The 23989-nt window shown below is 45.6% G+C and overlaps 1 protein-coding gene across 1 annotated transcript in view; it reads left to right on the forward strand.

Annotated features, from left to right (window-relative positions):
• The first annotated feature begins 644 nt into the window (after window positions 1-644).
• Window positions 645-23989, forward strand: part of CLMP (CXADR like cell adhesion molecule) — a 62897-nt gene continuing 39552 nt past the window's right edge. Inside the window, exons 1-2 of the mRNA XM_054647529.2 lie at window positions 645-761; window positions 1487-1837. Coding sequence (XP_054503504.1) covers window positions 1690-1837 — 148 coding nt within the window. The 5' untranslated portion in view covers window positions 645-761; window positions 1487-1689. The remainder of the gene's footprint in view (window positions 762-1486; window positions 1838-23989) is intronic.

The following is a 23989-nucleotide window of genomic DNA, read 5'->3' on the forward strand; positions in this document are numbered from 1 at the left end:
AGTTCTGGAGGAATCTTGGGATTTGGTTATGTGGGATGGACAGAGCTGCTCTGTGGGAACTGTGATATCCACCCAATCTAGATTAGAGTTGGATAATCAGGCTATATTAGATAAAAATGCTGTTTAAAATGTTGTGATACAGGGAGGAAATCAGTTCTGGGGAGGAGGAGCCAAATGCTGCTCCTGTCTCCATCTGAGGCTGGAAGGGGCAAACAAAACTTGGATGAAACTGGGTGCACAAAGATGATTTTTGTTCTTTTACTCTCTCTGGATCTATCGAGATTTTGTTTCCAGGACTCAAAGGTCTAGCTTCTGATCTTTGTTGTCTTCCCATAAATACCTGCAGAGCTCAGTCATCAGCACCAAATTCCTTCAGAGCTTCCAAGAGTTGTGCCCCTCATTGAGAGCTTCATAAATATTTCTGTATTTCATAAAAAATACAATATCCTGAACTGAAGGTGACCAAAAGAATCACCAAGCCCAGCAGCTCCTGGCTTTGCACAGGGTTTGTTTTCATCCCTGGAGAGGCTGAGCAGCATTTTATCCCTGATTTTTTTTTTTGTTAGGGAAAGTATAGAGAAATGGTGTGTGGGTGGAGTAACACAGGGAAAGGAAAGAAAGCTTGAAAAAGTGGAGTGTGATGTCCCAAACCACAGGCTGGCAGCCTTGCCCATGCTTTGCTGCCTTCCTGCAGGCTTTACAAACACTTTCATAACTGTTCTGAGGGGAGGAATTTCTGCTTTGCACTCCAAGGCACCGAGGTGGGTAAATCTGCTTTATCTCCCTTCTGCTGTGCAGGCTGGGTGTTTCTTTACGGGGTACCTGAGGTAATTTTAAACATTTGCTCCTTTGCATGAGGGTGAAGCTGAAGCTGGGCTTTAGAGGTGTAAAGGTGTCTCTTGTGTGCCTTAAAATGCCCTTTGGGAGGGAGTTCAAACTCACTCCCCGCAGCCACCAATTTCTGCTTGATTGAGCTTTGCCCTCATCGGTGAAGCGCAGCTATGACAAGAAATTAAATCAGTTTTTAGGGGATTTCTTTCCCTCCTGAAAACACAAAAAGAAAACCACGCAGCAGGAAGAGAGAGGGTTCAGCAAGCCTGAAACCTCCAATTTCCAGTGCAGAAAAGAGCCCAGAGCTAATGCATCCAGGGGAGCGTGTTTGTCCTCCTGAGGAGCTTTTTCCAGGACTCTCCCTCCAACCCCTGAGTGTCAAATCTGATTTTTTTTTTTCCATGCTGGATTTTTTTTTCTCTTTTTTTTTTTTTTTTTTCTTGCCGCCTCCAAACTTAACTGTTTTGCCACTGGAGAAATCCTCTTGTTTCTCTGTTAAATATCTGTATTCTATGCTGGAAATCAAGCTCTACCTCACCCACATGACTGGTCTTCACTATTAATCCCAGCTGATGGCAGGGAGGGGCTCTAGTGGGAGGCAGCCATGTGGTGAACATTGAGCTCAGTGTTTTCCCCCTGCTTCTCTCCTCTCCAGACAGGCAAAACTGTTCTGTGCTGCCGTGGATGTGAAGTCCTCTCCGTGCTGCTTCTCCCCCAGAAACTCCCAGGGCCTTGAATCTGCAGCCCTCAAAAAAACAAAAAAAAAAGAAATCTGGCTGGATCTGGCTGGAAGATGGAGCAGGGGATGAATAGCAGGAGGGAAGAAAGAGTGAAGTTGGTGATTTTTCTGGCACATGGATGCAATTACACTCAGTGCATTCCAGAGGCGTTCCTGTGAATGCTCTGCAGGTCTGCCTGCTGTCCTTGGGAGAGAGAGGAAGAAAAAAGGAGGACAAGTCCCTCTTGCTGGGAGACGGAATGTCTGCATTTTCAATCCTCTTCTTAGGTAGGTTGGCTTTTTTTGGTGTTGTTTGCTTTTTATTTAATCAAACTTCCACCGGTCTGCTCCGTGTGCCTGAAATTCATTGCTGGCGAGTTGGAGAAAAGGGCTTTGTAATGAGGAAACTTTTGTGGAAAACTGTGAATTTCAGTGGTGTTTGAGCTCTGATCCTTTTCTGGTTGCTTTATGAGCAGGTTGACAGCCAGAGATCTCTGATTAATCCAAATGAATTTTAAAAAGTGCTGGTCAAACAGGCTCATTTGGGAACGTGTGTTTGTTGTTTGAAGAGAGCAGCGCTTTCCAGGGATAAAGGAGAGAGGGGCTTGGAGCTCTTGGGCAAAGCAAGGTTGAATAAAATGTCTTTGTTTCAGGCAGAGTGTCAAATTTGTGTAACTGTGTGGAATTGTTGGGCACTGAGCGTTCAGATGTTGAAAAGAAAAAGGAGTTATTGTTTGCAAGGGGTGGCTGAGATTAGAAACAGATGTGCTGGAGTGCAGCAGGGGGAGAAAGGGATGAGAGAAGGGGGGAAGGAGAGAGAGAAAAGAGAGAGGGGCTGATTTGTTGAGGAGGAGAGAACGGGAAAAGAGGAAAGAGGGAAAAGAGAGTGAAGGAAAGCTGGAGGGAAAAGAGTTGGCAGCCCTGAGGTGTCTGAGGGGCTCCTGTGCCTCCCTCTGCTCGCCCCGTGCTGCTGACAGCGCCAGCCCTGCCTGGGCAAACCCGGCCCCTTCCAGGACCCGCCGGGCGCTGGGGCCTGGCCCAGGTGTGGGCCGGGCTCTGCCTCCCTGCCAGGAGCTGGGGCAGGGGCACGGCAGAAATGGGGTTCTTGAACAGCTCCAAGGGATTGTGGCAGGCAAAGCCCAGGTCAAGGCTCCCAGGTGTGGGATGTGGACTGGGAAGGGAGGTTTGGTGATCAAATTCAATCAATTTGTGCAGCTGCTGATAAATGGAGAAGTGGCTTTGGCCCTGGGGATTGGGAAGGTTTCTCCTCTGTGGGGCCCTGAGGTTTTTTCTCCTCTGTGGGGCCCTGAGGTTTTTTCTCCTCTGTGGGGCCCTGAGGTTTTTTTCCTCTGTGGGGCCCTGAGGTTTTTTCTCCTCTGTGGGGCCCTGAGGTTTTTTCTCCTCTGTGGGGTTCTGAGGATTTTTCCTCTGTGGGGCCCTGAGGTTTTTTTTCCTCTGTGGGGCCCTGAGGTTTTTTCTCCTCTGTGGGGCCCTGGGGTTTTTTCCTCTGTGGGGCCCTGAGGTTTTTTTTCCTCTGTGGGGCCCTGAGGTTTTCTCCTCTGTGGGGCCCTGGGGTTTTATTCCTCTGTGGGTCCCTGAGGTTTTTCTCTGTGGGGCCCTGAGGTTTTCTGTGCTTTCTCTGTGCTGGGGGATCTGGGCACTGCAGGCAGCGCTTTGTGCCCTTTGTGCCCATCTGCTCATTTGTGCCTCTCTGTGGTGGGGAGTGCTTTGAGAGAGGGCTCAGCCCTTCAGGACGTGGCTCTGTGGAAATTTGGGATACAGAGGGGTGGGTTGCTCACCTTGCTGATGGAGACAATGGGTATTGCAGTCTTTGATCCCATTCAGCTGCTGAATATTCCAATTTGTGGAAGGTTTAGGGTGAGAGGAACAAACTGTTGCTGCAGAAAAGTTGGGTTTGTCTGTAATATAACAACAACTCAGCTTTGCTGCTTTTATCTATAAAACACAAGTGGCTTTATCAATTGTCTTGGTTTACAAGGCAGCTGTTTGCTAGGGAAGGCAGAAAGCCTTCCTGGAAAGGAGAATTTAAATTATCAACGTGTCCTCAGCATCTCCACCATGACAGGAACACAGGAATGCCCAACAAAAGACACTTTGCCCTCACCTGGAGTCAGCTTCCTCAGCCTCTCCTGTCCAAGCACTGGTGAGGGGAGAATTGTCCTCAAATCTCAGAGCAAAACTTGGAATTTTTGTTTCCTGGCCCTGCAGTGGGCACTGAGCTTTACCTGAGCTTTACCTGAGCTTTACCCACCCTGCCAGCAGAGGACTTGCTCTTCCTGCTCCTTGGCCAGCTTTGCTCACCAATATTAGAAGCAAGTCCAGGGAAAAGGAAGGAAATGTTGTGGTTCCCTGCTCCTGGATCCTCCTGAACACAGGGAGGCTGGGGAGTCTGATTTGCTGGCTAAAGCCTGGATTTTCTGCAGTAAAAATCTACAGAACTGCCAGGAATGTCTTGCTTTTTTTTTTTTTTTTTTTTTTTTTTTGCTGATAAAGTGAAGACTAATGTGGAAAAACCCAGGTTTTAGAGAAGCCTGGAGAGGAAGGTTTGTGTTTTCATCATGAAACATCCCAGAAACGTGGCTAATGTACACAAGTCTTGTCTTTTCCACTGTTTACCTCTCCGGGGCACACGAGCAGCTGTGTGAGGAGACAGGAAACAGGGGCCAATCTGTTTGAAGGAGACTTTATTCAAACAGGACAAGATGAAAGGCTTGGCTGAGTGTGGACAAGAGCTCACTTTGCCAGGAGAGGCTGAGGAGGGGAAGGTGGCCCTGTGAGCTCTACATGACTGTGGCCAGCTGAGCAGTGAGAATCAGGTGTCACAAACTCCCTTTGTGCCACTGCACCCTCCAAAAGCAGAATTTTGAAGTGGTTCTTTGCTCCAGAGTGGAAAGAGTTCGTAATAGGGTGTTGCATTTTTCACCCAATAAAGAAGTAGCCAAGGTTTTCATTGAAATGTGTTCCTGAATTGGTTTAAATTTTATGGGGTGGGAAATCTCCGCCTTTCCCCCACTCCAAGTCAATCACGAGTGTTTCTAATGACTGACAATGAGGGGAACAATGAAGGAAAAAGATGATTTTTCTCGTGATCAGAACAGCTTGGAGGGGTGGTTATTTGTATGCCTGGCTCTGTCACTGGTTCCATGTGCTCTGTCACTGGTTCCCTGTGCTCTGTCACAGATTCTGTGTGCTCTGTCACTGGTTCCATGTGTTTTACTGGTTCCATGTGCTCTGTCACAGATTCTGTGTGCTCTACCACTGGTTCCATCTGGTTCCCTGTGCTCTGTCACAGGTTCCATGACCTCTGTCACTGGTTCCATGTGCTTTACTGGTCCCATGAGCTCTGTCACTGGTTTCTTGCACTTTACTGGTTCCGTGTGCTCTGTCACTGGTTCCATGTGCTCTGTCACTGGTTCCATGTGCTCTGCCACTGGTTTCCTGTGCTCTGTCACTGGTTTCTTGCACTTTACTGATTCCCTGTGCTCTGTCACTGGTTCCATGTGCTTTACTGGTCCCATGAGCTCTGTCACTGGTTCCCTGTGCTCTGTCACTGGTTTCTTGCTCTTTACTGGTTCCCTGTGCTCTGTCACTGGTTCCATGTCTGTCACTGGTTCCCTGTGCTCTGTCACAGTTCCCTGTGCTCTGTCACTGGTTCCCTGTGCACTGTCACCAGTTCCCTGTGCTTTTTCCTTGGCTGGGGCTGCTCTGAGTGCTCTGCCCTGCAGGCGCTGCTGCCTTTGGGGGTCAGAGCAGGAGCTGTGCCACCCCCAGCCCCTCACCCACCTCTGCCATCCTGCTGGGCACTGACCCCTTCCAGCAGCGCTGGGCACCACTCACCACAGTGGAGGAAAAGCAGCACCTCACCAGTGAGAGGAATGAGGGATTTGTGTTTCCAAACCAGCTGTGGGGCTGCTGGGAGAGAAAACCAGCACTGGGAGAGAAAAGAAACAATGGGAAGGATTCCACTGAGTGATGAATGGATAAAGAGATTTGCTTTTACAAATCAACTGTAGGTTTGCTGATAAACGAAATTAGACATTGAAAGATGAAAGAAACAATGGGGAAGAAAAGCCCCTAAATTCTGTAAGAATTAAAAATTAAAAGGGAGGGTTATACATTAGAGGGGAATCTTTGAGAAATCTTCAGTATCAGGTGTATTGGGAAGTCTGAACCTCTCAAGTACCTCAGAAATGGGGAAGAGAGAGAAGGGAAATGTGGCTGGGAAATTGGGATAAAAAGGAGGCTGAGTCCTCCAAAAATCTCAGAGACCCCAGGGGATGCCCCATGGCCTCTGCCTTGATTGGAATAAAGTCCCAGGACTGCTCTGTCTCCTTTTTGGACATAAACCTTTGGTGTTTGTGGGTGAATTTTCCTAACACCAGCGATTCTGTGGGAGCCCTGTGGGAGCTGGGGTCACTCTGGGGCGCTGCTGAGGGTCAGGGTCCCTGCAGAGCAGCTCAGCTTTGCCCTGCACGCTCTGAGCTCAGGGATCTCTTTCAGCACCATCCCAGGGCTCTGGCCCCGCCGTGCTGAGCCCCAGCTCCTCCTGTCTCACTGCACAGCCAAAAGGTTCTGGAGCAGCTCCTTGCAGGCCCTGCTGGCGTGAGGAATTGCCTCTGACAGCCGGCATTTGCCCAGGTATCCGCGGCTGGTAGCTGGGAAATCCGAGCTGATGCAGAGCTGGGGCTGCCCGGGGCTGTGCTCTGCTGGGAAACCCTCCTGTTCCTGCTGGGAGAGCACAGCAAACAGCAAAAACAGCAACCCCAGGCCTTGGCATCCTGCCCCCCAAACCCTCCTGTTCCTGCTCCCCAAACCCTCCTGTTCCTGCTCCCCAAACCCTCCTGTTCCTGCTGGGAGAGCACAGCAAACAGCAAAAACAGCAACCCCAGGCCTTGGCATCCTGCCCCCCAAACCCCCCTGTTCCTGCTCCCCAAACCCTCCTGTTCCTGCTCCCCAAACTCTCCTGTTCCTGCTGGGAGAGCACAGCAAACCCCAGGCCTTGGCATCCTGCTCCCCAAACCCTCCTGTTCCTGCTCTGAGAGCACAGTGTGCCCTGGCCTTGGAATCCTCCTCCCCAACCCCAGGCCTTGGCATCCTGCTCCCCAAACCCCGCTGTTCCTCATGGGAGAGCACAGTGTGTCCTGCCCTTGGCATTCTGCTCCCCAAAACCCCCTGTTCCTGCTCCCCAAACCCTCCCATTCCTGCTGTGAGAGCACAGTGTGCCCTGCCCTTGGCATCCTGTCCCCCAAACCCTCCTGTTCCTGCTGGGAGAGCACAAGCAGCCTGTGGGTGCTGGCCTTGGCATCCTGCCCTCTGAACCCTGCCATTCCTGCTCTGAGAGCACAGCCAGCAGCAACCCCTGGCCTTGGCATCCTGCTCCCCAAACCCCCTGATCCTGCTCCCCAAACCCCCCCCGATCCTGCTCCCCAAACCCCCCAGTTCCTGCTCCCCAAACCCCCCAGTTCCTGCTCCCCAAACCCCCCAGTTCCTGCTCCCCAAACCCTCCAGTTCCTGCCCCCCAAACCCTCCAGTTCCTGCTCCCCAAACCCTCCAGTTCCTGCTCCCCAAACCCCCCAGTTCCTGCTCCCCAAACCCCCCCGTTCCTGCTCCCCAAACCCGCCCTGTTCCTGCTCCCCAAACCCCCCCGATCCTGCTCCCCAAACCCTCCTGTTCCTGCTCCCCAAACCCCCCTGATCCTGCTCCCCAAACCCCCCTGATCCTGCTCCCCAAACCCTCCTGTCCTGGCCCACAACAAAGCAGAACCCACTGGGGCAGTTGGTTTTTCAAGAAGTGCCCCCACTCTCAGTGAGAATTGGGGATTTAGTGGGTGTTTCTCCCTAGCACTTTGTGAGAACCAAGGGGGACAGATTTCAGAGAGCTTAAAACAAACTGAATGGATTTTTATTTCCCAAAAACCAAAAGAGAGAGATTTCAGGTTCCTTCAAACAAAGTTTATGGTTCTGTATTCCTGCTGATTTCCCAGGAGTGAAAACCAAAGGAAATAGTTTTTAGGTTGTTTAGAACAAAGCTTGTGGATAGTTTTTAGGTTTAGAACAAAGCTTGTAGACTTTTATTCCTGCTGATTTCCCAGAAATAGTAGAAAGCAAAGGAGATTGTTTTCAGGTTGCCTAAAACAAAAGTTAGGGGCCTCTATTTCTGCTGATTTTCCAGATATTTCCAGAATTTCTCAGTGATAACTGGAAAATAGAAAATATATATTTTTGTTTTCTTTGGCTCCTTCTCTTGCCTTTGACTGTTCCATGGTGTTGCAGGTTGGTGGTACAAGAGCTTTGCCTCACTTTTTTCTAACATTTAACACAAACCTTGGCTCAGAATTGGTGTAGAAAAAAGAAAAGAAAAAAAAAAGAAAATTAAAAAAAAAAAGAAAAGAAAAAAAAAAAAGAAAAGAAAAAAAAAGCCAACCTGCAGCTGGGAAAAGAAGTTTTGTGTGTGATTTTGTGTCATGATTTCACTTCCCTTTTGTCACTGGCTCCTGCAGGAATGCAGGGAACTTGGTGGTGTATTTAGCTTTTCAAAAGGACTCTTCTCCCCAGGACAGCTTCGTGGAATTGATAATAATTCTCTCAAATTCCAAGAGCAGGCAACAAAACATCAACAGTGAGCAATATTCATTATCTGTTAGAAGAATTAAACTTGGGTTTCCTTCCACGCCTTCATCAGAGCACAGCTCTGGGAATACCTGAGGAAAGGGAATAAAGGAGAGCAGGGGGGATTAAAAGGAGCCAGGCATGACTGAGTTGCTCTCTGGCAGAATATCAGGGTTTACTCTTCTCTGAGACACTCCAGCTCTTCCAAAGCCAGGGATGGTTTGCATCAAATATTTGCTGTCGAGACACTTGATGATGAATTGCCTGTTTTTCTCTCTAGTGGTGCTTTGTTTTGTATGAAATAGTTGGGATTTTTAACATCTAACACCAAATAAACTTTATTTTGGAGGGTTTTTTTTTTTTATCCAGAAAGGACATTTTACCATGAGGAGGAAAAGGAAGAAAACCTGCCAGAAAGAGGCAAAGCAGCTAAATTTGTGGAGGAAAAAAAATTCATTTTTATGGGAAGTAGAGGCAGAGGGAAAGCAACTTTTCTGAATTTCCCATGGAAAACAAGCAATGTTTTAGCTTTGTACCCACCCTGGCTTTGTCCCCTCCATGCAGAATTAGTGGTTTGGTTCATTTATGATATATAAATGTCAGAATGACATTTTGTGTGTGAGAGCAGCACAAGTTTCTGCCCAGAAACGCCACTGCCCAACGGCAGGGAGGGATCCTGGTGTTTGTCCTGAGGATCACAACCAGCCCTCCTGCAAACACGGGGCTCTGCAGGGGATTCAGCACCTCTGCAGCCTGGGATTTGTTTCCACAGCCAAACAATAGAGATTTAAACACTCTTAAATGTGTTTGGAAAATCTTTGAAGTCTAAATCTTTGTTACACTGGGCTGAAGTTTGTGTGTGATGCCAATAAAATTGGTGTTGCAATGCTACAAATGGTGCTGCCAGCTGCTTCCTGTGCCTTTTCCCCACAATTTTACTCAAAACACACCTTGAATTCCCAATTAAACAATGCCCTGTGTTAGCCCAGGCTGCAGGCAGAGTTTGTGCCTCTGAAATCTGTTTTATTGTGCTGCAGAAGAGGCTGCTCCGGGCGCAGGAGGAGCTTGGGGGTGCCTTGTTGAAAAGATGAATGGGTCTGGTTTGGTTGTTTTTGTGTTTGGGATGTTTTTTTGGTTATATTTTCCGGGGTTGTTTGGTTTTTTGTTTGTTTGTTTGTTTTTTATTTGTGGGGCTTTTTTTGGGTTTTTTTGGGGGGTTTTTTTGCTTCTTTGTGGGTTTTTTGGTTTGGTTTGGTTTTGGGTTTTCTTGGGGTTTTTTTTTGTTTTGGTTTTTTTTTTTATTTTTTGTTTTGGTGTGTTTTTTGGGTTTTTTTTTTGGTTTTTTTTTGTTTTTTGGGTTTTTTTTCCCCCAAAGCTGTGCCTTCATTTGTTTTTTAGAAAAGCTCAGTTTACAGAAGCAGCCCAGCAAAAAGTCAGGGGTGAAGCCAGGTCAGGGAGGTCTGGGATGGAGCCTCAGACTCCAGGACAGCGCAGGATGCAGGGCAGGGAGCACAACAATGGAAAATGTGCGAGAATTCACCAAGCACGGGGCTGGATTCCAGCTCCCCCATCGCCCTCCTCCCCTCAGCACTGCTGGGGACAGTGGCAGCCACCTCTGGGCTCTGTCACTTTTGGCCCAGCCCCACCAGGGCTAAAATGTGTTGGCTTTGAGTGCAACAAGGACCTGGAGCCCTGCACTGGGTTATCGACCCAGAATGAAGCTGCTCCCCCTTGCCAGAGATATCCCAGTCCTGGAAAAGGAGGGTGGGCACCAGGCCAGGCTCTCCTAAAGCTCCCCTTGGCACCCTGGATTGTTTATCTGGCTCCTTAACGAGCTCTGGCTCTTCTTTGCAACGAGTTGTAAAGAGAACAGAGCAGCTTGAAGGTGCTGGATGGACAGAAAGCCACAAAACCCATCCTGTCCTCATCTGCTCCTTCCCTTCCTCCAGGAAATCACTTGGCAGCCGAAAAAAGGCAAATATTTCACTGAGAACTTCCCAGCCCCAGCCCCAGGGTGTCAGATTTGCTGTCCCAAGGGGATCAATACCCATCACAGCCTCTCTCTCCTCTCTGGAGCTGCCAGGTTTGGGGTTTTTTTGTGGCAGGAAAACTGTCAGGATCTCTTGCTTGTGAGAGTGACCCCAAAAAGAGTTGGAAAGTCTCTTTTCCCAGCCTGGTGCTTGAAGAAGCAGTCAGGGCTCTTCATTTCTCAGTCTCAAGGTTGTTTATTGTTCCTTATCTATAAAATTCTTTCTCCTGCCCTGCCAGGTCCATTCAGCAGGACAGTTCAGGCACTCTGCCTGCCCCAGGGCAGGGTTATGTCTTTGTACTAAAAACTACCTGTACAATATTTACAATTACTGCCCAACACCCATCACCTGTGTTAGACACTGAGCTTCTACTCTAAACCAATCCCAAAGTGCCACCATCACAGCAGGAGATGGAGGTAGAGAAGAAGCAGGAGAAAGGCTGGGTGTGACCGTGCTCACAGGGGACTGAGGATGAGGGAGGAGATGAGGATCTGACTCCATGGTTCAGAAGGCTGATTTATTATTTTATGATATATATTATATTAAAACTATACTAAAAGAATAGAAGAAAGGATTTCATCAGGAGGCTGGCTAAGAACAGAGAAAGAAAGAATGATAACAAAGGCTTGTGGCTTGGACAGAGAGTCTGAGCCAGCTGGGCTGTGATTGGCCATTGATTAGAAACAACCACATCACAACATCACAGCAGAAGATGGAGGCCAAGCAGAAGAAGGAGAAAGGCAGGACACACCCAGATCCCTCCATCTTGCCCCCTGAACCCCCATTCTAAAAACCCCAAAATTCTACTTTTTCACCCCATGATAAATTCACCATCACTCTACTTAATTTGTCATGGCTTGCAGATCTTCATCTAAGGTTGGTGATTTGCTCCATGGGTCAAGATCAAACCCACAGGGGCATCCGGGGCTCTGTGCCAGGGTCTCTGTGCCCCCTGGCAGGGGTTTGGGCACTCCAGGACAGCCAGAGGGATGTGTTGGGTTCCCAGAGCAAACCAGGCTGAGCCCTGGCTGGGTGCAGAGGTTGGAGCTCAGGTTTGTGCCTGCAGCTGAGGGAAAAGGTCACTGAGGATTGGGTGGGTTTGTGACATTGCCTGGCAGGAGGGAGGCTGCTCTGAAATGGAGCGTGCAGGGTTAGAGGCAAGGGATGACCACGGCTTGGTCACTCCAAGAGAGAGAATTTATTCCCTTTTTATTCCCTCCACATTGCACTGAGAGCATTCAAAGCACATGTGAGACAGGGGGAAGCTCACACACAGGTGGGTGCACGCTGCTGAGGGTGATGGAGCACTTGGAACACCTCTAAATTAAAGTCATTTTAACTTAAAGGCGTTTTCCTCCTGATCCATCCCCAACTGTGGGCACAGCAGTGATGTGCAGATCTGTAACAAACAGCTGAATCCAAACTGAAATCCTTCACCTGCCACCTGGAGGGACTTGGCTTTATTTTCTAAAAAAATTCTGATATTTATCACCTATTAATGGACTTTTTTGTACCCCTGTGCTGATGTTAAAAACAGGACCACACTCCTGGTACTGTATCTCTTCTAACTCTCCTTTTAACTCTGTTAACAATAACCAAACTAACAGTCTATTCTTGTATATTCTTAACAATTATCCACTGGTTTACAGCCGTTTCTAACCCATTTTTAACCCTGAGGAGCTCCACTGGTGGTGTGAAGTGCTGCTGTGCTCTCAGAGAAACCTCTCAGAAAGGAAATCCTGGGCTCTGAGTTGCTTCATGCTGCAGATGAATTAAGGAAAATGAGTTTTTAACAAATGCATGGAGCGTATGGTGGCTGTGAGGTCTTTTGAACAGATTCTTTCCCCAAGTGCCTGGATGGGCTGTTAGGAGCCCTTTTCAGAAATGTAAAACAAAAAGAGAATTACTCCATTCCACTCCCTCTGTGCTTCAGCAAAACATTGGAATGAGGTGGTTTTCCAGTATTAGGAATGTTTGAGGTGGGTGCTGCTGAGTGTCACAGATTACTCAGCCTGTGGTTTTCCTTGCAGATGTGACAGAATTTCAGAGGTCACAGCAATGTTTAATAGAGATTTGGGCTTTTATTGGCCAGGTAGGGCCAGAAATCACAGGGTGCCTTTGTGTGTGTTTGTGCTTTCATCCAACACGGCCAGCCTGGAATATTGAACTGAACCAGAGCCAGGCACTTCTTCTTCTTTTTCTTTTTTTTTTTTTTTTATTTTTTTTTATTTCATTAAAAAAAAAAATTGCAGGGTTTTCAACCTTGAAGGCAAATCACTTTATGACTTCATTGTTTAAATTTAGGTTTTGTTTTGCGGGGGGATCGTTAGACTCGAAGCAAAAGCCTTGTAGCCCAGGGACTGTCACTTCTGATTACTTCCAGTGACACTTCCAATTATTTCCAATCACAATTCCAGGGACAAGAGGAAAAAAAAAAAAAAAAGGAGCCATGTTCTCCAACATCAGGGCTTTATTTTCCCCTTTCCTTTTCCTTTTCCCTGCCCAGCGTTTCTGGGAGCTGTGCAGGGAGAGGTGCAGAGGCGGGTTTGGAGCAGGAATTCCAGGCTGGATGTGCTGCACTGAGGCTGTGGGGTGCTGGGGATGCTGCTCTGGACCTGCCATGGTGGGGACATTGCCTGGTGCTGGCCAGGCCCTGGCTGGCACTGGCACTGCCCCCAGAGCAGCAGCAGCAGCAGGCTCAGCATCCCTGCCCCTCCTGGGAGCTGCTCCTGCAGAGCAGGACACAACATGGGACACGGGGACCTGCTGGGAGAGCTTGGGTGACCCCCAGCCATGCAAAACCCTGGGTTTGGTGCAGTGAGTTTGGCCCAGAGACACAAAAAATGCTGGGGGAGCTTGAGGGACAAAAGAATCCACTGGGAGGGCTTGAGTGATTCCCAGGGACACCAAACCCAGGATTTGGTGTAGGGAGTTTGGCCCAGGGACACAGGAATCTGCTGGGAGAGCTTGAGGGACAAAAGAATCCACTGGGAGGGCTTGAGTAATTCCCAGGGACACCAAACCCAGGATTTGGTGTAGGGAGTTTGGCCCAGGGACACGGGAATCTCCTGGGAGAGCTTGGGTGACTCCCAGGGACACCAAAATCCAGGATTTGGTGCAATGAGTTTGGCCCAGGGACACGGGAATCTCCTGGGGGAGCTTGAGGAACTTCCAGGGACACCAAACCCAGGATTTGGTGCAGTGAGTTTGGCCCATGGATGCAAAAAAATCTGTTGGGAGAGCTTGAAGGACACAGGAATCTCCTGGGGGGCTCAAGTGATTTCCAGAGACACCAAAACCCAGGATTTGGTGCAGAGTGTTTGGCCCAGGGACACAAAAAAATCTCTGTGAGAGCTTGAGAGACTCCCAGGGACACCAAAATCCAGGATTTGGTGCAACGAGTTTGGGCCAGGGACACAAAAAGGACCTTGGGACTCTGAGCACATCCAGAGGGGGCAGCGAGGCTGGAGAGGGGCTGGGAACACAAACCCTGAGAGGAACCCCTGAGGGAGCTGGGGGTGCTCAGCCTGGACAAAAGGAGACTCAGGGGTGCCCCCATCACTGCACAGCTCCTGAAAGGTGCCTGTGCTCAGCTGGGGCTGGGCTCTGTCTCCAGGAACTGACACAACCAGAGCACACAGCCTCGAGCTGCACCAAGGGAAATCCAGGCTGGAGAGCAGGAAGAAGATTTTTCCAGAAAGGGTGATAAAGTTCTGGAATGTTCTGCCCAGGGAGGTGGTGGAGTCCCCATCCCTGGGTGTGTTTAACAAAGCCTGGATGTGGCTCTGGGTGCCAGGGTTCAGTTGAGGGGTTGGGGCTGGGTTGGACTCTGTGATCTTTAGGGTCTCTTCCAACCTGGTCATTCTGTGAGTTCTGTGATCCTGGGAATTCTGTGATTCTGGGAATTCTGTGACTGTGTGAAAGGAGCTGTTTGGATCCATCCAGTTCCATGGAGATGTTCCCACAGTGCAGCTTTGTCTGTGGTCTCTGCTCTGGGCGAATCCTCTCCTGTTTCCATTGTTTCAAGCTCTTGCTTGGAGACAAAGGGAATTTTAGCCACACAAAGCAGAGCTTTTTGTGTTGACAAATGCCATGATTTTTAATTTTTTTTTTTTTTTTCTATTCAAAGGGGAATATGAAGCAATGGTGAGTGTCTTCTGGTCAAAGAAGCATTCAGGATGTTGAGGTTCCAGCCTGGATTTTGCCAGTGATTCATGATTTAGCGGTTCAGGACTCATTTTTAAATGCCTGCTCATTGTGACTGTCTCCATTTCACTGGAAATTGAATATACTCTGGAATTTGAGAGTGTGGGGCCACCCAAGCTGGGTCACACCAAAGGAGGTGGCACTTGGGGTGACATTTGATGTGTCCTTTAATCACCCCAGGTGTCTCAGCATTGACTAAAGCTTAATGTTTTTGTGGTTTAGATGCATTAGGAAAATTCACCCACAAACACCAGAGGTTGGTGTCCAAAAAGGAGACAGAGCAGTCCTGGAACTTTATTCCAATCAAGGCAGAGGCCATGGGGCATCCCCTGGGGTCTCTGAGATTTTTGGAGGACTCAGCCTCCTTTTTATCCCAATTCCCAGCCACATTTTCCTTCTCTCTTCCCCATTTCTGAGGTACTTGAGAGGTTCAGACTTGCCAGAACTCCTGATCCCAGAGATTCCCCTCTAATGTATAACCCTGCCTTTTCATTTTCAATTCTTACGGAATTTAGGGGTTTTTCTTCCCCATTGTTTCTTTCACCTTTCAGTGTCTAATTTCATTGATCAGCAAACCCAAAGTTTATTTGTAAAAGCAAATCTCTTTTCCCATCCAATGATTGCATTGGAATCCTTCCCATTGTTTCTTTTCTCTCCCAGTGCTGGTTTTATCTCCCAGCAGCCCCACAGCTGGTTGGGAAAGACAAATCCGCTGCTCCTCTCACTTATATCAAGAGAATGTTAAATGAATTTAAAAAACTAATTATTTGCTGTGAGTGATTAACCACTGTGCCTTCCCACCCTTTTTCACCATCCCCTAACAGAGGCTGTGCTGGGCAGAACCTTGTCCTTTATTTGGACCAATAAAATTCCGTTTCCCCGAGGAGAACCCTTGGAATGCAAACCCTTTTTATCACTTTTCAATGGCACATGACATATGCAGGAGCCTTTCCCCTTCCAGAGCAGCCTGGGAGCCTCTCCCCCGCCCTGTGATGCAAACCCGAGTGTGCAGCATCTCCCTTTGCTGCTGGCTGCAGCTTTTCCCTCCATTCCTGCCCTCGGGGTTGTCCTCTCAATATTTCCTTTCCTGCCCTCGGGGTTGTCCTCTCAATATTTCCTTTCCTGCCCTCGGGGTTGTCCTCTCAATATTTCCTTTTCTTCCAGCCTGCCCAGACAAACCAGCAGCCCCTGGCAGCCTCAGTGCTGGAGCTCTTTTATCTCTGTGTGCTCGTCTTCTCTCCAGGGTCTGGGGCTTTTAGAAGCTTTTCTGGGGTCTGGGATTCTCTGTTTCTGTTGTCTCTCCACACTGAAAGCTCCTGGTTTAGCAAGTCGGGCTCAGGAACAGCTTCAGCCCATGGAAGGCAAAATAATTTCCAGTTCCTGCAAGGATGGAGCTGATTCAGGCAGGAGTTAGCACTGCTCCTCCACCCTTGCTGCTGATTTAAATGCTGCTTCATTTTTTATGACCATCTTGTAAAAGCAGGACAGAGAGGGGGGGAAAAACTCCAAATACTAAAAAGCAAATAAATTGTGTTTTTCTAAAATATCTGTGTGGGGATTGGAACGGAGCTCACTCAATGCCCTTTCCTGGAAAAGATGGAATAGGATCTGCCTGACAGGGAGAGTTAATTGCCTCAAAACTCCCGGGTTCAGGAGTTTGTGCTGTTCTTGCCTCTGAGGAGATCCAGTTCTCTTCTCCCCTCGCTGATTTAACGTCCCAGCTCTGTTGTGACTTCTGCTGTGCCTCTGAGAGCTTTTAATTCATGCAGGGGACACAGTGTGTGGCCTCCTCGTTAGCAGAGCTGATAATCGTTAGCAGAGCTGATAATCTTATCAGCAAGGGAGGGAGAGGCTGTCAGAGGCTGCTCTGGGTGAGGAGAAGGAGCTGGGTTTGGGTTTCGGCTGGCTCTGTGAGGAAAGGGCAGGAGCAGCCCTGAATTCCTGCTCTGCTCATGCTTTGAAATCATTCAGGGCTTTATTTTTCTGTGTCAGCACTGTCAGAGCCTATAATCCTCAAGCAAAAGAGGCCAGCCCAGCCCAGCAAGAGAAGGACTCGGTGAGGAATCCCCTTCAGCAAGGATGTGACAAGCAGACTGACAATGTAGAAGAAAGGGGGGGAAAAATATCCTGGGCCAATATGCATAAAATTAGGGCCTGATTATGAGGCAGAATTAAAAATAAACCGGGCAGAATTGCCCTGGTGGAGGGAGCTGGTGGAGCTGCAGCACGGGCAGCTCCTGGTGCCAACAGCAGTCATTGAGCAGGTGATGATGATGATGATGATGATGATGATGATGATGATGATGATGATGATGATGGTGCCTAAAAATCCTCCCTGGCTGCTGGAGCCTGGCAGGCAGGGCTGGATGGAGCAGAGGAATGGAATTTCCTTTAAAAAGCCACTGGAAACAGCAGCCACCGCTCATCTCCTGCTGTCCTATGGAGTTGTGCATAATGGATGAACTGTGCTGGGGGATGCCAGGGAAAATGTCCTGGGAGCTGGGGGGATGAAAAACCCGGGAACATCAGGGCTGGGCTGGGCTCTGGGGCTCAGACTGGTTCTCCTGGTGGGCAGAGGAGCTCCGAGCACCCCTCAGGTGTCCTGGAAAACGGAGCAGGAGAGCAGGACACCCCCTCGAGCTCCAGTGGAGCTGGAGACTTCCTGCAGGAGCAGTGGTGACTGAAGCGCAGAAAATGGCATTTAAAACGTGGTTTTATGGCAAAAAAGTCAGAGTTCTTTGTAAGGAGGCAGGATGGGAAGACAGAAATTTGTGGTTTTTCTTCCAGTTCCAGTGGTGACTGTGTCATCTGCTGGAATGAAAATTTTACTGCTAAAATTCCCTGCTGTCATTGATTAACTCATCTCCTCTCATCCTGCTGTTGATGAACTCATCTCACCTCACCTCCAGTCCCACCAGCTGCTTTTAACAAATCCTTTTGGAGCCCCAGTGGTAAAAAAGGGAAATGTCTTTTTTTTTTTTAATGTCTTTTTTTTTAAAAAGGGAAACGTCTCATTACGTAATGGAATTTCTGGTCTTGAGACAAAATGGGGAGTATTGGTAAATAATTTGATGATGGTTTTTTATCAGGCTGCCCTTTTCAAAGAGCTCACAGCTGCTGTCTGCTTGCATTTGTATTTGGTGTGGCTGGGATGGAGCTGTGCCCTGACAGAGGCAGCTCTTGCAGCATTTAGGGAAGAGGGCTTTGAAATCTTAAGGAGCCACACGAGCCCTTGCCTGAATTCTTTATAAATTTTGTAGGAAACACACTCGACCAATACTTCCTAAAAGAGGAAATGCTTGAGTCCTGTCTCCTGTGTTTAGAATAAACAGAGTCCAGATAATTTAATCTAAAAGGAAAATGCTCTTTTGAGGATAAACAGCCTGAATAAAACATTTCTGAGCAAAGCCGTGGTTCACATCCCCCCCAGAGCAGTTTGGATCCTGCAGGACGCCAGGAGCAGCTCTGAGCAGGGAATTGGCCTCAGCCCAGCCCAAATCCTGCTCAGGACACCCTGGCCTGCCTGGCACCTCCCAAAAACCCCCCCTGCACCAACCAGGACCCACAGCTGGGCACATCTGGCTCTCAGAAATGTCCAACATTGCCTGGCAGACACTTTGGGGCTGTTTCTGGACGTTAATGAGGGCCACATGGACACTGGGGCAGTCTGGGCTGCTCTGATCTGCAGCTCTTTCATTGTGTTGATTTTATTTTTATTTTCTTTATCCCCTCTCTACAAAGCAAAAATAACAAACAATTTCCAGTGTCATGAAGCTGTGGCTGCTTTCTGCTGAGCTGGAGCAGCTCAGGAGGGCAAATCCGGGCTGGAAAAGGGGAAATGAGGCATTCCTGGCACTCCTTTAAATAAAAACTCCAAAACTCCTGCTTTTATTTTATTTTTATTTTTATTTTTTCTTTATCCCTTCTCTACAATGCAAAAATAGCAATTTCCAGTGTGATGAAGCTGTTGCTGATTTTTGCTGAGCTGGCTGGGCTGGAGGAGCCCAGGAGGGCAAATCCAGGCTGGAAAGGGGGAAATGGGGGATTCCCTGGCACTCCATTAAATAAAAACTCCTGCTTTTATTTTATTTTATTTTATTTTATTTTATTTTATTTTATTTTATTTTATTTTGTTATAAAATAAAAGGGAGTTTGAGGCTTTGTCAACCTCACCAGCTCTTTAAAATAACATTTAGCAAATGCTATTTTTATTTTATTATTTTTATTATGATCTATTATTTTTATTTTATTTCAATCCCTTCTCTACAATGCAAAAATAAAAATTTCCAGTGTGATGAAGCTGCTGCTGCTTTCTGCTGAGCTGGCTGGGCTGGAGGAGCCCAGGAGGGCAAATTCAGGCTGGAAAGGGGGAAATGAGGCATTCCTGGCACTGCAGATGCAGCAAGAAGAGCAAACAGGGATGGGAATTGTCAAGGCAAGAGTCACACATGGGAGGGTCCTGGGTGCCAGGATGTGGCACAGAAAAATAGGGACAGTCAGGGCTGCTGGTTTCCAGTTATTTCAAATTTACTACATATAAAAAAATCTATATATAATATATAAAAATATAAAAAAATATATATTATATATATAAGTATTTAAATATTAGCTATCTACAATAATGGGAATCCAGTAATTTTAAATATTCCTTAGCATAAGGAAAAAAAATCCAGTTAAAAGCCAGTTATTTTAAAAATATTCAATATTTTTAATAACTGAAAACCTCATAACTGACACTTTAACTTTGCCTGTTTGCTTGTTCCCAGTTATTTTAAAGATTTCTTTGCTTGTTAGCTGCCTTCCACTTATTTTAAAAATTTTCTTAACTTGTTAGTTTGTTTCTAGTTACTTCAAATATTCACTTTGCCTGTTGGCTTGTTTCCAGTTATTTTAAATATTTACTTAACCTGTTAGCTTGTTTCTAGTTATTTAAAATATTCCTTTGCTTCTTAGCTTGTTTCTAGTTATAATAAATGTTCTCTTTGTTATCTTGTTTCCAGATATTTACAATATATCACTTCACCTGTTAGCTGGTTTCCAGTTATTTAAAATCCTCCTTTACCTGTTAGTTTGTTTCCAGTTATTTAAAATCCTCCTTTACCTGTTAGTTTGTTTCTAATTATTTAAAAGATTCTTTACCTGTTAGCTGGTTTCCAGTTATTTAAAAATCCTCCTTTACCTGTTAGTTTGTTTCTAATTATTTAAAATATTCCTTTACCTGTTAGCTTGTTTCCAGTTATTTAAAATCCTCCTTTACCTGTTAGTTTGTTTCTAATTATTTAAAATATTCCTTCACCTGTTAGCTTGTTTCTAGTTATAATAAATATTCTCTTTGTTATCTTGTTTCCAGATATTTACAATATATTCCTTTACCTGTTAGCTTGTTTCCAGTTATTTTAAATCCTCCTTTACCTGTTAGTTTGTTTCTAATTATTTAAGATAGTCCTTCACCTGTTAGCTTGTTTCCAGTTATTTAAACTCCTCCTTTACCTGTTAGTTGGTTTCTAATTATTTAAAATATTCCTTTACCTGTTAGCTAGTTTCTAATTATAATAAATATTCTCTTTGTTATCTTGTTTCCAGATATTTACAATATATCACTTTACCTGTTAGCTAGTTTCCAGTTATTTAAACTCCTCCTTTACCTGTTAGTTTCTAATTTTTTAAAATATTCCTTCACCTGTTAGCTTGTTTCCAGTTATAATAAAGACTCACTTTGTCTGTTATCTTGTTTCCAGATATTTACAATATATCACTTCACCTGTTAGCTTGTTTCCAGTTATTAAAAATCCTCCTTTACCTGGTAGTTTGTTTCTAATTATTTTAAATGTTCCTTCACCTGTTAGCTTGTTTCTAGTTATAATAAATATTCTCTTTGTTATCTTGTTTCCAGATATTTACAATATATTCCTTTACCTGTTAGCTTGTTTCCAGTTATTTAAACTCCTCCTTTACCTGTTAGTTTGTTTCTAATTATTTAAAATATTCCTTTACCTGTTAGCTTGTTTCCAGTTATTTAAACTCCTGTTTCCATTTATTTCTGCCCCCTCAGCTGTTGTTTTGTTTCCAACCCTTCCCAGAGCAGGTTTGAGGCAATAACCCCCAACAGGGGAAAAGCTCCGGCCCTGCCTTTTCCCGGGCTGGTTTTTCCCCATCCCCAGGAGCCAATTCCCCCATTTTCCCTGGATTGTCCCTGCCCAGATCAGCCCTGGAAGGAAAATATTTCAAAATCACCAATTCTGTTTTGACAGATCTATTGCCAAATGGTGCAGTTCATTTTTACAGTTTGATTGTTGGTTAAAACTTAAATTGTGCACTTAGCATTGTTCACCCCATTGAACTATTATAGGCTTAAAATCTCTTAAAATTCTGAGCTAAAGCTGCTTCTGCATCACCATCAAATGCAAATATAGGTACAGAAATTTGTTTTAATGAGTGCACCAAGTCTTTAATCACTGCACCAAGTCAGTTGTTGGACTCTAAAAATGTCTCTGCTGCACTAACACCTGCTGAAACTCCAATGAAATCACCAATTCTGTTTTCACAGACCTATTGCCAAATGGTGCAGTTCATTTCTGCAGTTTGATTACTGGTTGGGACTAAAATTGTGCACTTAACATTGTTCACCCCAGTGAACTGTTATGGACTTAAAATCTCTTAAAATTCTGAGATAAATCTTCTTCTGCATCACCATCAAATGCAAATATAGGTACAGAAATGGTTTTAATCACTGCACCAAGTCAGTTGTTGGACTCTAAAAATGTCTCTGCTGCACTAACACCTGCTGAAACTCCAACAAAATCACCAATTCTGTTTTGACAGATCTATTGCCAAATGGTGCAGTTCATTTCTGCAGTTTGATGATTGGTTGGGACTTAAATTGTGCACTTAGCATTGTTCACCCCAGTGAACTGTTGTGGGCTTAAACTCCCTTAAAATTCTGGGCTAAAGCTGCTTCTGCATCACCATCAAATGCAAATATAGGCACAGAAATTTGTTTTAATCACTGCACCGAGTCAGTTCTTGGACTCTAAACCCACTGAAACTCCATCAAAATCACCAATTCTGTTTTGACAGACCTATTGCCAAATGGTGCAGTTCATTTCTGCAGTTTGATTATTGGTTGGGACTTAAATTGTGCACTTAACATTGTTCACCCCATTTGAACTATTATGGGCTTAAACTCCCTTAAAATTCTGAGCTAAAGCTGCTTCTGCATCACCATCAAATGCAAATATAGGCACAGAAATTTGTTTTAATGACTGCACCGAGTCAGTTCTTGGACTCTAAAAAGGGCCATGCAGGTGCCTGACTCACTTTCCTGTTTTATTTCAGTTTGTCTCTTCAAATACCTTTGGTGACCCATCTCAGTTCCATATTAGAGGCCTGACTTCTCCTCAGCATTATAATTTGTTCTAAAGATGTCCACAAGGCTGCTTTTGTTCTCCTGAGAAACCCCAGGGAGTTGGAGGCTTTGTCAACCCTACCAGCTCTTTAAAATAACATTTAGCAAACACAAGTTCAGGGAAAATAAAGAGCCAGAGGGGCTGGAATGCAAGTCCAGGCTGCTGAAGGGGTGGCATTTAAGTGGGTTTGAAACTGGGAGGAGTTGCACTGCAAAAAAAAACCCTTCAGCTGTTTGTTTTTTCCCTCAGCCATGCAATAACATAAATATTTTAAGTCCCAAATTCTCTTTTATGAGTTTCTTCATCAGTCTTAACTTGCCTGGTGTCCCCTTTTGCACACACATTTAAAGATGCCACAATCACAATTTGGTTATTCTTTATGCAGCCCCTAAATAAAAGATATCCTTGGCACTGCAAAAAAAACCTTCAGCTGTTTGATTTTTCAGCTGTTTTTTCTCCCAGCCACTCAATAACCTAAAGATTTTAAGTCCCAAATTCTCTTTTATGAGTTTCTTCATCAGTCTTAACTTGTCTGGTGTCCCCTTTTGCACACAAATTTAAAGATGCCACAATCACAACTGTGTTATTCTTTATGAAACACCTAAATAAGAGATATCCTTGACACTGCAAAAAAAACCTTTCAGCTGTTTACCAGCCACTTAATAATATAAAGATTTTTAGGTCTCAAATTCCCTTTTATGAGTTTCTTCATCAGTCTTAACTTGTCTGGTGTCCCCTTTTGCACACAAGTTTTAAGATGCCACAATCACAATTTGGTTATTCTTTATGCAGCACCTAAATAAAAGATATCCCTGGCACTGCAAAAAAACCTTTCAGCTGTTTGATTTTTCCCCCAGCTATTCAATAACCTAAATATTTTAAGTCCCAAATACTTTTTTATTAGTTCCTCCATCAGTCTTAACTTGTCTGGTGTCTCCTTTTGCACACAAATTTAAAGATGCCACAATCACAACTTGGTTATTCTTTATGCAGCACCTAAATAAAAGATATCCCTGGCACTGCAAAAAAACCGTCAGCTGTTTGATTTTTTTCCCCAGTTATCCAATAACCTAAATATTTTAAGTCCCAAGTACTCTTGTATTAGTTCCTCCATCAGTCTTAACTTGTCTGGTGTCTCCTTTAGCACACAAATTTTAAGATGCAATAATCACAACTTGGTTATTTTTTATGCAGCACTTAAATAAAATATATCCTTGGCTAATGCCAATAATATCAAACCACATCTCCAGCTGGCATCTGGAATTTGCCCAATTTTTAGCCAGAAAAAAAGAGCAGAATTGAATTTTTACTAAGAGGTAATTTGGCCTTAGATGTGAAAGCTTCAGATGTTCTATTTTTCAGTGCCTCTGGAACAGAGTCCCCACATCCTTCCAAGAGCAGGGGAGGCTCGTTTGTAGCATTTATCCTGAATTGTTTATTTATTTCATCTTAAAAGTTCTTTGGGGGGAATCTCTGATCAGCTGGGCGGTGGCAGCAAGTAGGAAGCTGTGACATTAAAAGTAATTGACATTAAAATGCTGTGACATTAAAATGAATCACGTTGGATGGATGTTGGAGACTGAGCCCACAGAGCTCCCGGGTTCGTGTTCCAGCAGGCTCTGACATTCACTCTGCCCTCAGCTCCTGCAGCATTTATGGAACTGCTCTCCCCTCTGGAATTGGGAGCTCCTGGGAGGGCAAGGAGAAGGGATTTCCTTGGAATTCTCCACCTGGGAACGGGAGGTGGAAATGCCCTTTTAGTCCCCATCCAGGGAATCTGAGTCAGACATTCAGGATTGGCACAGACAAGGCCATGTTGGGGTCTTAATCAGCACAAGATGAGGATAAAAAGGAAAATTTTGGGGTCTAAATCACCATGAGACAAAGAAAAACGGGATAATTTTGGGGTCTTAGTCAGCAGCATGAGATGAAAATAAAAGGGGTCATTTTGGGTTTCTAATTAGCACCATGAGACAAATTAAAAAAGGATCATTTTGGGTTCTTAATCAGCATCAAGAAATGAAAATAGAAGGGATCATTTTGGGTTCCTAATCAGCACCATGAGATGAAGATAAAGATCATTTTGGGGTCTTAATTAAAACCATGAGACGAAGACAGAAAGGATCATTTTGGGTTCTTAATCAGTACCATAAGATGAAAATAAAAAGG

This window comes from Agelaius phoeniceus, chromosome 23 (assembly GCF_051311805.1).
Source record: "Agelaius phoeniceus isolate bAgePho1 chromosome 23, bAgePho1.hap1, whole genome shotgun sequence".
Lineage (NCBI taxonomy): Eukaryota > Metazoa > Chordata > Aves > Passeriformes > Icteridae > Agelaius > Agelaius phoeniceus.